Genomic DNA, 17,742 nt, shown 5'->3' on the forward strand with positions numbered 1-17,742 from the left:
ACAACATTTTTATTCATCTTTGATTGTCTGGGGGTGACTGAATTTCACACAGACCTAGTCCAAATAATTTTCTGCCTCTCTGAAGCCCGAAACTCCAACTTCTCCATTTCTTTTTTTCATCCCATTCCTTACCTCTGGGGTTCAATGTCCTTTTGAATAAACTGAATCCTTTAGTAGACTATTTTGTCTGCAAATTGGTTTTATTTCACCTTCTTTCTTGAATAATAGTTTGACTACATATAGAACTCTACATCAACAGTTATCTTGTCATTTTGAACACATTATTTCACAGTCTCTGATCTCAGATATTGTTGATATGAATTTTACTGTAAGTCTAATTAACAATATAATTCTTTTATAGTAATCTGATTTTTTTCTCTACTTTTTTTAGGATTATCTGATTGTATCTAATATACATTTTAGTATTAGCTATCTCAAGACTTGCTATACTTCTTCAATATTAACAATAATTCCTTTCTCAAGATACTAGCTGTTCAAACATATTTTTCCTATCTATTTTCTCTGTTTGCTCCATCTGGAAATTCTATCAGACACTCTTTATAAACTTCACTTTCAAAATTTCTATTAATTTAATTTTCTAGACTTCATTCTTGTAATTTTCTCAAATCCTACTTCCAGGTAACTATTTCTTCCTTCAACTGCATGTAATCTGCTGTCAATGCATTTGTTAATGCTTTCATTTTAATAAGTCTATTTTTATTTATAGAAATAGTATCTGTTTCTTTTGTCAAATTGTCATTCTTTTTTTGTAAAGTCCTATTCTTTCATTATGTTCTTCCTTTGCTTCTATAAAAATTTTAAGCAGCTAATTTACAATCTCCTTTTCAGATTGTTTTTATACCTTCTTTTCTATTTAAGTTCTTCTGTTTTCTCTTTACCTTTGTTTATTTTCTTTTAAGGTACTTTGTTTCCTCATGTGGCTTATTGTTTTTTATTATGAATGCCTTTGCATGGTGATTTTGGTTTCTGTATAAGTTCATGAGAGTCTTGAGTTATTTAAATGCCCTATGAAGAGATCTGATTGCTTTCTGCCCTTACCCTATGGAATTTTCCAGTTCCTCTACAAATTTTTACCTTAATTTTCTCAATTTGGGTTTCCACAATACTCATGTGTCATAAATCCACAACCTATAATTATACCTGGCATAGGTTCCAGTGACTTTGCATTGGCAAGGAGGTGCTTGCCAGACTTCAAGAAATACTCAGTTCCAAATCCATGCCTTAGGAGAACATCTATCTTTTCCCATATTGACATTAAAATCCCATTTCCACACCACTAGGGATTATATCTGGTATAGCTTACCTCATATGCTACTGCGGTATCAATCTGTGCGATTACCACATTTTATTTGATGAAACCTGGGGACTTTCTTTTCCTTTTTGAGCTTGGCAATATGTTTTAAGAGCTCTTATATTTATGTGTTTGTAAGTGGAATGGGAAAGGGGGTCTCTGAGTCAGCTAAGTTCTCCACAGTCCCTCTCTCCCACCCTTGTGCAGGTAACTCCAGGATCAGCTCCAGAGCTCCTTGTGAACATCACAAATTGATTGCTAGTTGTATTCCCAGAGCATATTAATAAGCTAAATATATCTGAAATGCTGTTGCTCATCACTTTTTCCCTTACACAAACTTGTTTCCCCTGCATTTACCATTTTTAAAAATGATATAGTTATTCTCAGGGTTATTCTTGCTAAATCATTTGATGGTAACCTTTGAGAACACACTTAATAACCAAGGATAGCTGACTCCTCCCCTCCAGCCTCCATGGCATGTGACATCTGCTGGTGGCAGCCTGAGTGTGCAGAACAGTCCCTGAGAACCCTCTCCTAAGTGTTCTCTCTGCTTCCCAATTTTACTTTCAATTTCTAATGTCAAAGTTATATTCCTAGAACATGGATCTGGTCACATATCTTTTCACTTTGAAAATCTTTAATAGCTTGTCATTTCCTACCAAATAAAGTGGTGTTCAAGTTCAGCAATTTGCAATACCCAATCTAACTTTCTACGTTTCTTTTACCATATACCCTCAAAAACCTTTATTCCAATAAAAGTAAACTTCTTTCTATTACCCAAACAGTTCCTGAGATTTCTCTTAACTACATCTTTGCTCTTTGTAGATTCCCTGCCCTGCCTGAAAAGGCCATTATTTTGATTATGTTTCCATAAATTTACATATATTTAAGGACTTCATTTTATTTACACCTTCTCCAGGAAGTTTCTTCAAAGAACTTCACCCTCTACAGAGATTAGAATTACTTTAAACTTGAATAGTATGTGTCTTTATCTCTTTTAACATACTTACATTTTTTGATAGTATAATGATTATTTCTATACATATTTCATTTTTTTCAGTGTGCTGGAAACTCTTTAAGTTATGCTGCTTTTTCATTTTCATATTGCACATGGATCACAAGATGGTACATTATATGAAACAAATACAGTGGTCTCCCAATATAAGCAGGAGATTGGTTCCAGAACTCACCCCTCCAGATGTTCTGCTAAGGCATGGATTTGGAATTGAGTATTTCTTGAAGTCTGGCAGCACCTCCTTGCCAATGCAAAGTCACTGGAACCTATGCCAGGTATAATTATAGGTTATGGATTTATGACACATGAGTATTGTGGAAACCCAAATTGAGAAAATTAAGGTAAAAATTTGTAGAGAAACTGGAAAATTCCATAGGGTAAGGGCAGAAAGCAATCAGATCTCTTCATAGGGCATTTAAATAACTCAAGACTCTCATGAACTTATACAGAAACTAAAATTGCCATGAAAAAGCATTCAAAATTAAAAACGATAAGCCACATCAGGAAACAAAGTACCTTAAAAGAAAATAAACAAAGGTAAAGAGAAAACAGAAGAACTTAAATAGAAAAGAAAGTATAAAAACAATCTGAAAAGGAGATTGTAAATTAGCTGCTTAAAATTTTTATAGAAGCAAAGGAAGAACATAATGAAAGAATAGGACTTTACAAAAAAAGAATGACAATTTGACAAAAGAAACAGATACTATTTCTATAAATAATAGACTTATTAAAATGAAAGCATTAACAAATGCATTGAGCAGCAGATTACATGCAGTTGAAGGAAGAAATAGTAACCTGGAAGTAGGATTTGAGAAAATTACAAGAATGAAGTCTAGAAAATTAAATTAATGGAAATTTTGAAAGTGAAGTTAATAAAGAGTGTCTGATAGAATTTCCAGATGGAGCAAACAGAGAAAATAGATAGGAAAAATATGTTTGAACAGCTAGTATCTTGAGAAAGGAATTATTGTTAATATTGAAGAAGTATAGCAAGTCTTGAGATAGCTAATAGTAAAATGTATATTAGATACAATCAGATAATCCTAAAAAAAGTAGAGAAAAAATCAGATTACTATAAAAGAATTATATTCATAATTAAACTTTTAGTAAAAGCTCTTTGGAGTACCTCCATATTACTTTCCATAGAGGTTGCACTACTTTGCAGTCCCACCAGCATTGTATGAGTGTTCCTACCTCTCCACATCCTCGCCAACATTTATTGTTTGGGGACTTTTTGATAAAGGTCATTCTCACTGGAAATAAGTAACATCTCATCATGGTTTTGACTTGCATTTCCCTGATGATTAGAGATGTTGAGCATTTTTTCACGTTTATTGGCCATTAGTCTGTCTTCTTTAAAAAGTTTCTTTTCATGTCTTTTGCTCACATTTAATAGAATTGATTGATTATTTTCTTGCTGATTTGCCTGGGTTGTTTGTAAATTCTGGTTATTAGCTCTTTATTGGATGTACAACATGCAAATATTTTCTCCCATTCTGGAGGTTGTCTATTCATTCTATTGATTGTTTCCTTGGCTGTGCAAAAGCTTTTTAATTTAATCAGGTCCCATTTACTTATTTTTGCTGTTGCTGTGACTGCCTTTGGGGTCTTCTTCATAAATTGTTTGCCTAACCTGATGTCTGTAACAGTTTTTCTAATATTTTCTTCTAGAATTCTTATAGTTTCATGCCTTAGATTTAAATGTTATCCATTGTGAGCTAATGTCTGTGAGTCATAAAAGTTGTGGATCCTGTTTCAGTCTTCTACATGTGGTTATCTAATTATCCCAGCACCATTTATTGAACGGGGATTTCTTCCCCCAGTGTGTGTTTTTGTCTGCTTTGTCAAAGTTTACATGGCTATATGAGGATGGTTTTATATCTGGTCTCTCAGTTCTGATCCATTTGTCTATGTCTGTTCTTGTGCCAGTACCATGCTGTTTTGGGTACTATCGCCTTGTAGCATAGCTTGAAGTCCGGTAAAGTGATGCCTCCCGATTTTTTCTTTTTGCTTAAGGTTGCTCTGGCTATTCAGGGTGTATTCTGGTTCCATATGATGTGTAGAATTACTTTTTCTATATCTGCAAGAAATGACATTGGTATTTTAATGAGGATTGCAATGAATCTATAAATCACTTTGGGTAGTATACATTTAGCAATGTTGATTCTGCTGATCCATGAGCACGATGTGGTTTTTCATTTGTTCACATCCTCTGCAATTTCCTTCCTCAGTGATTTGTAGTTCTCCCTGTAGAGGTCTTTCACTTTCTTAGTTAAATATATTCCTAGGTATTTTATTTACTTTATTGCTGTTGTGAACAGTATTATGTCTTTGATTTGATTCTCAGCTTGAATGATGTCTTCTTCTTCGCCCTCAGGGATGCCTATGATTCTTTATGTTAGGCCTCTTTACATAACCTCATATTTCTTGTAGGCTTTGCTCTTTCCTCTTATTTGTCTGTTCTTTCTCTTTGACTGACTTATTTAACTCAGAGGTGTTGTCTTCAAGCTCTGAGATTCTTTTTTCTGCCTAATCTAGCATATTTTTACGTCTCTCCACTACGTCTTGTATCTCCTTGAAAACATTTTTCATTTTCAGAAGTTCCCTTTGACTTTTTTTAATAATTTGATTTACTTAGTGAATTTTTCATTTATTTCTTGCACTGTTTTGTGGTTTGTGTTGGTTTCTAGTTTCTCTCGTATTTCATTGAGCCTCCTTACAATCCCCATATTCAAAATTCTTCATTTGTCATTTCAATCTTTTTGTTTTGGCTGGTATGCACTGGTAAGGAGTTATTATCTTCTTTGGGGGTTTCTTTTCACTCTAATTTTTCATGTCTCTGGAGTTCTTTTACTGGTTCCTCCTCATCTGGCCTCTCAGTTGAGACCTGGGGATGCTAGCCCTGGACCAGGCTCTTTCCATCCTTGTCCACTAGCGCAGTTGCTCTCCGAGGTGGGGTGAGCACCCTCCCTATTTGCTCCCTGACTCTGTACAGCACTCTCTGATCAGAACAGTCTCTGTGGGCTCCTGTGCCACCCCAGACCAGCCATGGAACTACCCCATAGTCTGTGTGTCTGACCCACTAGCATGAGTCTCCACAAGGCGCTGGCGGTTAGTGTGGTCCCCAATTGCACACACCTGTTCCACCACAAGACCCCAAGGAGAGAGGTAGGCCTCTCTGCCCATAGGGGCCTCTGCCAGCGAGAAGCAGCCACTCACAAGTTTCTTGGCTCAAGCCGCACTCCCTGTTGTGAGGGGGGTGGAGGGACTGCTGTTCCCATTCAGCGGGCATACCTGGGGCATACCTTTTGAAACTTGCTATGCTTTTTGTTTTATTTGTCTTTCCCCTGTAATTGTTCAACTACCTTATCTGAACCTTTGTGCTTTTGCTTCCTAAAATGACACATCTTTGGGCAAATTTTCAATTAAATGGCCTCAGCTCCACTCACAGCTGTCTTAAAAGGGCATTCGAGCCCCATACAGCAGTCCCTCCCCACTTTATCGGTGGTTTCACTTTCTGCAGTTTCAGCTACCTGTGGTCAACAGCAGTCTGAAAACATTAACTGGAAAATTCAAGACATAAACAATTAGTAAGTTTAAAAATTGCGGCCACTCTGAATAGCATGATGAAATCTTGCATCATCTCATTCAGGACCTGAATCATCACTTTTCCCGAAGTATCCACACTGCCTCCTCTACCTGCCCATTAGTCACTTAGTAGCCATCTCTATTATCAGACTGACTGTCCTGGCATCACAGTGCTTGCATTCAAGTAACCCTTATTTTAGTTAATGACAGCCCCAAAGTGCAAAAGTAATGATGTTGGCAATTTGGGTATGCCAAAAAGAAGCTATAAAGTGCTTTTTTTAAGTGAAAAAGTGAAAGTTCTTGACTTAATAAAGAAAAAATTTGTATACTCAGTATAGTAAGAACATAAATCATCCATCCATGAAATAGTGAGGAAGGAAACAGAAATTCGTGATAATTTTGCTGTTGCATCTCAAGCCGCAAAAGTTATAGCCACAGTGCATGATAAACTCTTAGAAAAGGCATTGAGTTTGTGTGTGGAAGACATGAACAGAAAATGTGTTCTAAGTGAGGATAACAGGTTACACCAGAAAGCACTGAGTCTGTATGAAGACTTCAGCAAGGGATCCCCAGAAACAGGTGACACCAAGCCATTTGCTACAAGTAAAGGGTGTTTATACAGATTCAGGAATAAGTTTGGACTGGAAAATATAAAAATTACTCGAGAGGCTGCACCTGCCAATTAAATTTCATTAGAGGTATGTATGTACAGGAAAAAAACATAGGACGTGTAAGGTTTGGTACTATCCACAGTTTCAGGCATCCACTGTAGGTCATGCAATGTATCTATCACAGATAAGGGGAGACTACTGTAAAATCCCTTCGGACAATTCTAATTGGGCCCTGCATAGCAAACTCCCTGCTTCCCCCAGACCTCAGACTAGACCCAATTTAATATCTAGATATGCTCTCAATGATCTGGACCCAACACATGTTTCAGATTCAAGCTTATGATTACTTACATTGTTTGGTCTTCAGAAGAAATTTGTAAAACGGTCTTTCTTCTTAAGTAACATGATTGTGTACAAAATAGTTTTTTTTACTCACCAAATTAAATCAATGTAGCTTAAGAGAGTTTTTCCTCATAGTTCTATAGTTCCTGGTTTTTAACCCACTTCTCTAAAGTGCCAAGCCCTCAAATTTTTAATGACCCATTTAAATCTCAGAGACCTGAAACTTTTAGCACTGGACAGTTTGTTCTCCTATGTTTAATGAGACAGACATTTTACTGCATGGCTCTAATATATTATAGTTCATCTTATAAATTTCAATGGCATGCCTACTTTTGAAAAAAAAATAAAAACCAAAGCATCATTGTCAAATTCGGCTATAAGAAGCTGAATTAACCTTGCCTTTTGTGATCCGGTTGTAACACTTAAATCACAATTTTTTTCTTGGCTAGCCCACTCAAAATGTCTAGTGTCCAGGTAATTTTTCTATAGAGCTGATTGATGAGTCCAGAAGTAAGAAATGCAGAGGACTAGCCACGTGAGATGACTGGTGAAAAGGGTATTCCAAGAGATCATCAAATTTTGGAAACCCAGTATCACATAGTCCTCCTCCAGCCCTAGTTTAAAGAATTTCTATATTTAGGGGACCTGCATAACCTTGTTTAATCCAGGTGTCCACAAATTTTTGAAACATGAATTCTTCCCCACTGCCACGTCCACTGTTTTTATTTTAATACAACACCACTGAACATGTTGAGTAACAATTTGGAAAAATCTGACTAGATATTTCCAAAGGTAAAGCTCTTAGCTTGGCTCATCTCAGTCTCTAACTTACTGTTCTTTTAAATGACTTTTGGTTGAATTTTGATAATTTAAGAAGGTCTAAGATAAAGTATGCTTTCTATTGAATTATATTGAAGAAGTTAAATGAAATTAAATATAAGTTTGTATAGTACTTCTGGACTTTATTAAGAGTACTTTTCCCAGATATTCTTTATGTTCTGATTTCACATTCATAGTATTTCTAAAATTAAAGTACTTCTGTAAATGCTTTTAAAGAATTCATAGTTATTTCAGCTTTTCAGTTGAAAAATAAGCGTTACCTCACCAATTAAAAACTTCCGATGTTCATATTTCTATTTCATATGATACACAAATCTCTTTTCATACTTATTTCTTAGATTCGCTCCTTGTTGCATACCTGTTTTACGCTGACATCATGTAAAAGAAAAGAAAAAGCATGTTCAAAATAATTTTAAATTGTTTAAGTCACAGTAAGCACTAAGAATATATATCATTCAACCACAACCTGTGCTGAATTAATTTCACACCTTAGGAAACCACTAACTTTCTTGAAATTACTTGTATGAATTACAAATCTACATCATGCCCAGATTTCACAAGGTATGATCCAGCAAAAGAATAATTAATAATAAAAAGGTCTTACTGCTAATTTCATGAGAAATGACAAAACGCATTCTTTCCTCAAAATCTCTAAATGACAGCTATTTAGATATAACTGCACCAACACATCTTACACATATTAACTGCTGTTGGGTGTGTGTTATTCTGGCAAATAGCAGTGCCAGAATAATACATAAGGCTAAAAAAGTATAAACCCTCAAACAAACCATATGTATGAAAGAAAATAGCTTTAACAGATGTCTCATTTTTAGAGTTTTATGTACCATATTTTGGTAAATGACGATTTGAATTGTTCTTCCAGGCCAACATCTAGGCCTCAGCTTAACAACAGAATCCAGAAAGGAACTTCTGTAGGTGGCAAGACGCTTCCCACTTATGAAAAGATGGTTCTATACATGCAAGCGAATTCCGTAGGGGTAGATCAGCCAACAGAAGATATCTGATACATTAGTCATGAGAAACACTGCCTGCTAGTCACTGTGTATTTGAGAAACGGAGCCCTAAATAAAGAGACTCATTAGCTCACTCAATAAAACCACTATTCCTTCAGGGTCAGGATCAGAATCCATGATGACATTCAGCATCAGACAAGGAGATGGGCAGGAAGCATGAACTCAGTGCAACATGACCTAGATGGTTGGGCCAACTCAGCAAGTAGGTTGCAAGGTTTTGAATGAATGTGTGGGGTTATAAATCACCTCTTGAATGGAAAACCAATGAAAACTGACCATTTTGAGGGGGAAGACCATGTCCTTATTTCATGGCAGTTAGGAAGGTTACCATTTTAAAGAATGGTAATTCTGTAGAGCTAGGCAACCAATTTAAAAATAATTAAGCACAATAAGAATTGCCTAATTTGAGTCCTTTACCAAAGAAATTGATCATTAATATATGAGATTCAATCTCTTTTGGAAACCTTTAAAATCAGATTGGATTTTCATTGATTGTAGATAAGACAGTAAATGGTAATGGATACAGTAGATGAAGAGAAGGATAAAATGAGTATTTTAGATTTATTATGGTTCCAGGAAAATATGACTTCACACCTCTTCCTAAATATTAATAAATATTAATTATATTTTATAAAGAAGTTATGGCTAAAGTAAAACATTATCATAGCATATGATTCTTTTTGTCGTTCAGTATCTAAAGGTAATCTATGATTGTCTATATTAGTTTAATTACTAATTTGCCTTTACTCCCTATTCTCAGTATTTCACATCTTTACTTTTTCTGGAAATTTGAAAAGAAATTCCACAGTTACAGTTTACACAAAAATAGTTTTGAATTTTGTGATTTTTTAAACAATGGATGAATAATTCTGTTTGGCTTCTAGGAAAAATATTAAAAATACAGTTCTTTGAACTTTCAGTAGGCTCAGACTTTCAGAAGGTTAACCATGAATCAAATCATTCTAGACCATTTTATAAGAGAAGTGTAAGATATAATTATGTAAAGAGGCTTTCATAGTTTATGCTTTGATAAAACACCTGATGGCCTTGTGATTTTATAATATTCATTTATATAAGCATTTTAACAGTGAAATTAAAAAATGCCACCTATTTGATAATTTTATTTTTAAATTAATATTCTCACAGAGTGAGCATGCAATTCATGTGACTTTAATAAAGAGAAGTTGATATTCACTTTAGACAAAAAGAAATAAATCCTCAATGTCATATATTAGAGTACTACTTCATATCTTAAGGTATTTCAACTACAAAAAGATCCTGGCAAACCAATAGATATTTCTTTCAATAAATGACATTGATAAAAGAAAAATAATAACATTTACCACAGGCTTTCATTTTTTCTTTGCCTTCTTAACCTTTTCAGATTTAAACAGATAATGGAAAAATAACCTAGATTTTTAAAACATGTCACCTGAATTGCACATTAAAGAATGAAGTCCAAAATGTAGACATTTCATTGTCTGTTCATGTACAATGTAGATGCAACAGTAGTTAGCTGACTCTGCATTTTATGTCACTGCCTTGGCATGGTATCTTTTCTCAATGTGTCCCAGATGTTATGGAAAGTTCCAAGCACTATAAAAAAAATGTGTACACATGCATGTGATGTGTGTGTTTTGGTGGCGGGGGACTGAATAGCCTTCGTAACTCTAATAAAAGCTACTATTTAGACCATATGAAAGTTTACTATATTTATAAAAATTTGAACAGTTTTAGTGAGCATTTGTAAAATGTGTACTGCTTTATGGCCTTTAAATTTGACAGCGAACGCCATAAATTTTCTGGATGATTATCAAGTACATGTTGATGCAGCTGTTGCCCTGCAAGACATGCTGAAGCATCCACTGCAGTGTCAACCAGTTGAGCGTGGCTCTTTTCCTTAAATAGGTACCAATATGGCTTATAATAGTGAATACCTAAAATCTAGATCTCCAGTAAAAATAAAATTTTATTTAAACTCTGTAAAAATTTGGGAGAATAAGAAGATAATTTCAACAGCGCAAATAACTAGTGAACTCACATAATTTGAAGTGTTAACTAGTGAACTTACATGAGGGGCATATTTCTAAAAATTAATAGTGTTTCAGAAAATCCAGGAGTTGTACCCCAAAGGAAGAAAATCCACATTTGTCTATAGCATAATTTTACAACAAAATCTCCCCTGTATTCTCCTGATTTGGTTTTACTGTGGGTCACTTCTTATTCATCTTGCGCTTCTATAGCCTTTTATAAAAGCCTGGAGGACTGTTTAAGTCATAGCATGGTTAGAAGAAGCTTTTCGGTTTTGTTTTTGTTTTTTCATGGGTTATTATTAATTGTCAAACAAGTGTTAAAGAGAATGTAGGTTTTCTAATAGCTCAAATACATTAACTATTCTATTTTATAAGAGAAAGCTAACGTGATAAAAGTTGACTATGTACAATTTCTGCTTACGTCCATCTTTCAACATTAAAAAAAACATCGTATTTGAAGAGCCAGTTTCACAAGCACTTTACTTCTTATATATTTTTAAAACTTTACAATGAGAATTACTTTAAAGCTTAACACTCCACATTTTAAACACATATTAAAATATAATAGTATCTTCGTTTTTCTCTGCATTTTAAAGGAAAGAGTGACAACGTATTTATATTTGAATTTAGAAACTTGTAATAACATTTCTCCTTTTTGATTGTGGTTATGTAACTTTTGCCTTAAAAAAAGACATCCTTTATTTTATGTCCGTGGAAATATATGATTTTGGCTTTGAATTTTTTCTTGTTTGTTCTTTACATGATATGTATCTATTTTAATTACAAAAAATAATTCTATATCTTTAAAAACTCATGTTGTAGACTTACTATGGAGAGGGGAAAAATAAATTAAACATGGAAAACAAATCAACAAATAGCTCACTATGATGTAGTCTAACTCTACTTGTTCTCCAAATGAGCTTGACTGAATTCGGATCTTTTCGTAATACCTTCACTCAAAGTTGACATACTTATCTTTCTCATTAACTATTGAATCTCTCCTGCCATGATGAATTTTGCTCACCTCAACTGGAGGTAAAACTTGCACCTAAATACATTTCCAACACTCAGCCTTCTCTTACAGATCACTATGCCCTGTAATTTAAGAGGATATGGCATGTTCATCATATTACATTTACAAAATCAATAAAAAATTAGCTAATGTCTTAGAAACAAATTCCTCCTCAAGCAACAAAGAATTTATTTTATGTTTCACAGCACACAGGCTTGCTTGTAATACATGCTGCAACTGCTGGTCCTGGAAGCGGGCAAGAATCGAAGCAGACTTCTCTTCTTCCTCCCCATATATCTGTCATCACCACTAAAAGCCTCCTTCTTTTTCCATTTCTGCTTTCTACTACTTTTTTCTTGTCATTGATTTGCATGTGGCTCCATCCTAGTAATTCCAAATTAGAGAACTCAGTAGCAAAATCACATAATCTTTCAACTCAGGTTAACTATGTTTGGTATTCCATTTCCAAGTTCCTGAGAGACAAAATTAGTTTTGTGAATATTGGGTCAGTTTTTCTTCCTCAGCAGCGTATAATCAGGATCTCCTGGACTGAGAAGCTGATGGTTAAGATCATGAGCAATGCAGTTTCTACAAGAAAAACGCAAGGCAAGAAGAAAAAGACCAATATCTCCAATACACCTGATACACCTGAGTTTACAAAAATAATATGATACATAAATAATTTGATATATAATAGACAATAGTGGAGAACAGAAGAACTATTCATATTTGTCTTTCACAAGCAGTTTTGCAAGTATTTTTAAACAGTGTTCTTCAAAGTGCTGTGGAGGTATTTTGTGGTTTCCCAGAGAAAGTAGGGAAGTCAGCTGTTGAGGGGGAGGTCGAATGGGTAAAATGATGGACACAACTTCCCAGAGCAGCTAAAAGCCTCAATTTTATGTTTGACATATTCCATTAAAGTTCTACATAAAATAATCTTTCAAGAACAAGTCATGCTTAAAAAAGCAAGATTTGAAAACCACATTAGATAACTCTTTTCCAAAAGCTGTTATGAGTTTATACTGATATTTCAATGCACACTAGGCTGAGATCAGAAGAGGGCTACATTTGAGTGACTGTTAATAAGATGGTTAATAATGCCAGATTTGCATGCTAGTCCCTCTGATCTCAACTGCATTACACATTCCACAAGCTAAATACACACCAATAAATATTAGTGACAACTAGATACGACTATTTAGTGATTTCCCTGAATTAACAAAAGACAAATAAGATACTACATGTTATCTCCTTTCCTGGCTTTAGTATCAAGGTGATATTGACTTCATAGAACAAGTTGGGGAGGATTCTTTCCTTCTCAATGATAAGACCAGTTCTTCTTTATAGGTCTGATAAATTCAGGTGCGAGGCCATCTGGTCTGGGAATTTTTTTTGTTGGAAGATTTTTTTATTGCTCCTTCAGTTTAGATACTTGATGTTGGTCTGTTCAGGAGCTCTATTACTTCCTTATTGAGCCTACAGAGGTTGTGTGCTTCTAAGAATCTGTCCATTTCCTCCACATTTTCAACTTTCTGTGCATAGAGATTTTTATAGTATTCAGAGATAACATTTTGTATTTTCATGGTATCAGTTGTGATTTCTCTTTTTCATTTCTGATTGAGCTTATTAGAGTCCTTTCTCTTCTGTTTCTGGTTAATCTAGTGAGAGGCCTGTCAATTTTGTTTATATTTTCAAAGAACCAACTTTTTGTTTCATTAATCTTCTTTATAATCCTTTTCTTATCAATATCCCTTACGAATATAGAAGCAAAAATTCTCAACAAAATCCTAGCAAGCCAAATTCAGCTGAACATCAAAAAAATAATTCACCACAACCAAGCAGGCTTCATCCAAGAGATGCGAGGATGGTTCAACATACACAAGTCTATGTAATTCACCACAAGAATAGAAGCAAAAATAAAGACCATATGATCCTCTCAATAGATGCAGGAAAGGGATATGACAAAATACAGCACCTTCTTATGGTAAGAACAAAATAGGCACAGATGAGACATACTTCAAAATTATAAAAGTAATATACAACAAACCCACAGTCAACATCATACTGAACCAGGAAAAGTTTAAAGTATTACCACTTAGAACTGGAACCAGATGAGGTTGACCACTGTCACCACTTCTGTTCAACATAGTGCTGGAAGTCCTAGCCAGAGTAATCAGACAAGAGAAGAAAATCAAAGGTATCCAAATGGGAAAAGAAGAGGTCAAACTATTGTTCTTTGCTGACGATAAGATCTTATATCTAGAAAATCCTAAAGATTCTGCCAAAAGACTACTGGAATTGATAAATAAATTCAGCAAAGTCTCAGGTTACAAAATCAATGTACGTAAATCAGTACCATTCCTATATGCCAACAACAGTCATGCAGAGAATCAAATCAAAGACTCAATAACTTTCACGACAGCAACAAAGAAGATAAAATACCTAGAAATGTATTTTACCAAGGAAGTGAAAGACCTCTAGAGAGAGAACTATAAAACACTGAGGAGGGAATTGCAGAGGATATAAACAGATGGAAAAACAAATCATGCTCATGGATCGGCAGAATCAACAGTGTTAAAATGTGTATACTACCCAAAGTGATTTACAGATTCAATGCAATCTCCATTAAAATACCGATGTCAATGTTTTGCATATCTAGAAAAAATATTCTATGCTTTGTTTGGAACTAGAAAAGACCCTGAATAGACAAAGCAACTTTAAGCAAAAAGAACAAATCAGGAGGCATCACTTTACCAGATTTCAAGCAAAGCTACAGTAACCAAAACAGCATGGTACTGGCACAAAACCAGAGATATATATCTATGGATATAAAACCATCCTCATATTGCCATGTGATCTTTGACAAAGCAGACAAAAATATACACTGGGGAAAAGAATCCTTATTCAATAAATGGTGTGGGAAAATTGTATAGCCACATATAGAAGACTGAAACAGGATCTGCACCTCTCACCACTCACAAAAATTAATCCACAATGGATAACAGATAAACCTAAGACATGAAACTTCTAGAATTCTAGAAGAAAAAGTTGGGAAAACTTTTCTAGATATTGACTTCGGCAAAGAATTTATGAGGAAGACCCCAAAGCCAATCACAGCAACAACAAAAATAAATAAATGGGACCCAATTAAATTGAAAAGCTTCTGCACAACCAAGGAAACAATCAATAGGGCAAATAGACAACTGCAGAATGGGAGAAAATATTTGCATGCTATACATACAATAACTAGAATCTATAAAGAACACTCAAACAAATCAGCAAGAAAACATCAAATAGCCCCATTAAAAAGTGGGTAAAAGACATAATCAGAAGCTTTTCAAAAGAAGGTAGGCTAATGTCCTATAAACATATGAAAAATGCTCAACATCTATAATCATCAGGAAAATGCAAATTAAAACCAAAATGAGATATCACCAAACTCCAATGAGAATGGCTTTTATAAAAAAATCCCAAAACAACAGATGCTGGTATGGATGCAGAGAGAAAGGAACACTTATACACTGCTGGTGGGACTGCAAACTAGTACAAGATCTATGGAATGTAGCATGGATTTACCTCAAAGAACTAAAAGTAGACCTACCATTTGAGCCAGCAATTCCCCTACTGGGGGTTTACCCAAAGGGAAAAAAGTCATTTTATCAAAAAAAAAAACCACTTGTACTTGAGTGTTTATTGCAGCACCATTCACAATCACAAACGTGGAATCAAACCAAGTGCCCATCAATACACAAGTGGATTGATAATATGTGATATACGTATGCCATATGGACTACCACCGAGCTCCTTTTCTAACAACCTAGATGGAACTGGAGACCATTCTTCTAAGTGAAGTATCGCAAGAATGGAAAATCCAATACCACATGTACTCGTTATTAAATTGGAATAAAATGGTCAACACTCATGTGCACATATGGTAGTAAAACTCAACAGAAATCAAGCAAGTGAGATGGGGGAGGAAGGGATGGGTAAATATACATCTGATGGGTGCAATGCATGTTATCTGTGTGATGGTCACGCTTAAACTTTGACTCAAACTGTACAAAAGCAATTCACGTAACTGACATGTTTGTATCCTCATAATATTCTGAAATAAAAAAGATATTCTATGTATTTTATCAATGGTGAAAGTATATGTAGATAGTTCATAAGTAAGCTTTAACAATAGATGTTAACAAAATAGAATTATGTGTACCCTCGTGCTGGAATATTCATGTGCCTTGCAGACTTAACAACTTCCTCAAACTTTCCCATGCTCTCTTCAATGGAACAGTTAATATTCTTCTTGCTAAAGGATTCAGATGCAGCACCAAAAACTGATATCTCAGTGGCTCCAGCAGCAACCTGAAAAAGATAATTTAAAGCCCAAAGCTAATGATTTTTAAAATCTAAATGATAGCAGTAGAAGAAACATTAGCCACTCTAAAGGCACACTTGTATTCTTTAACATTTGCCTCATAATTTAAAATTGGATTCCTCTCATCTTGCCACATATACACTTTTGAAACGTAAAAACATTTTACAGTAACAGAATAATTCCAGAAAGTTCAATAGTCATAAGTCTATGAGGCATGGAAAACACAGTGACAATGTTCCAATTTAATTTTGCCTTTCATAAATTACATACTTTCTTCAGAAATACTTTAACCCCAGTTATGGAAAACACTAGCACACCAACAAAACCTTTATTCCCCATTAAAAACATTATTTTCAAACCAATTATTAAAATAAAAGATAGGAAATGCTTTCTATTTTTATTCTCTTCCTACAATCCAACAGAAAACTATTTTCCAATTCATCATTTACATTTTGTGCAAAGTTTTCCTCCTATCTCCTAAACTAGCTTCCATTGTTTCACACCCTGATGACTATACCCGTAATCTTATGTACCTAATACTTCAACCCTTTTGCCAGGCTTTAAATCCAAAATATTAACCTAATCATTTTTTTCTTTTGCCCCTTTCATCAACTTTATTCCTTCCCCCTGGCTTCTCTAGTGACTTGTGTTCAAATGTCAAGCCTCCTAGTTATTCAGCTGGATTTTTAAAACCTTCTGTTAATGCATCTTTATCACTCTGCCTATTTTCTCCTCTCCTCCTGATCCCCTATTAACACATTGAAAGAAAAGAACTACCTTATCATCTTTCTTCCAACATGTAAAGCAATATTGGCTTCTATGCCTCTTTCCAAAATAAGTTTTCAACTTGTAAAATAAAAATTCTATTAGTGAACACCTACTATTTGCCAGTACTGTTTTTGTACTTTGCATACCCTTTTTGTAATCCACAAACAACGCTGTAAACTAAGTGTTATTATGCCCATTTAAAAGATGAAAAACCTGTGGCATAAAGAAGCTAAATACCTAGCACAACATTACACATAGTAAATGTTCTGTGGTTTGAGCACAGAACTGCCTGACTTCCAAGCCATGATCTGTTCCACTCCAGTGCCGGGCCTTGTAAGCTAACATGAGAGTATCCTCTCAGTGTCCTCTTCAAAGCGGAGACGTTCTCTATCTTGTTAGGACTGGATGACAACAATATTTACAATTTCTTAAAATGCCTTTCTTTCTTTACAATGCAATAAATTTTTACCAAATCAAACCACAGAAAATATAAATGATGCTAACAAGATCCATTCGCAGGTGATGCACTACTTAGCACCCCACAACCTCAACCTTACGCAATCCAGTCTCAAATACAGAAGTGAGAAATATTCACTAACACCAAAAACATCTGCTGCAAAATCTTTGCAATAAACCCATACAAGTATAATAGCCTAAGCTGTTACTTAAAATTAAAGTGGTTCTTCTTCTGTGTGTACTTATTAAAGCTTTTATTTAAATCATATAAATTCCGAAGTCCCATGGGATCAGAAGAAACAAACCAGAAGAAGAATAAGGAAAGTCACTAGAGGCAGATACAATGACGATGATTA

At 34.6% G+C, this 17,742-nt stretch overlaps 1 protein-coding gene across 4 annotated transcripts in view; it reads right to left on the minus strand.

Annotated features, from left to right (window-relative positions):
- The window catches only part of HMGCLL1 (3-hydroxy-3-methylglutaryl-CoA lyase like 1), a 139,286-nt gene that overhangs the window by 65,495 nt on the left and 56,049 nt on the right, over positions 1–17,742 (minus strand). For 3 of the 4 annotated variants that reach the window (XM_069488112.1, XM_069488111.1, XM_069488113.1), the window contains one exon: positions 16,001–16,149. The exons of the other annotated variant lie outside the window; for it this stretch is intronic. In XM_069488112.1, the coding sequence (XP_069344213.1) occupies positions 16,001–16,149 (149 nt within the window). The remainder of the gene's footprint in view (positions 1–16,000; positions 16,150–17,742) is intronic. 4 annotated transcript variants of the gene reach the window in all.

This window comes from Eulemur rufifrons, chromosome 15, assembly GCF_041146395.1.
Source record: "Eulemur rufifrons isolate Redbay chromosome 15, OSU_ERuf_1, whole genome shotgun sequence".
Taxonomy (NCBI): domain Eukaryota; kingdom Metazoa; phylum Chordata; class Mammalia; order Primates; family Lemuridae; genus Eulemur; species Eulemur rufifrons.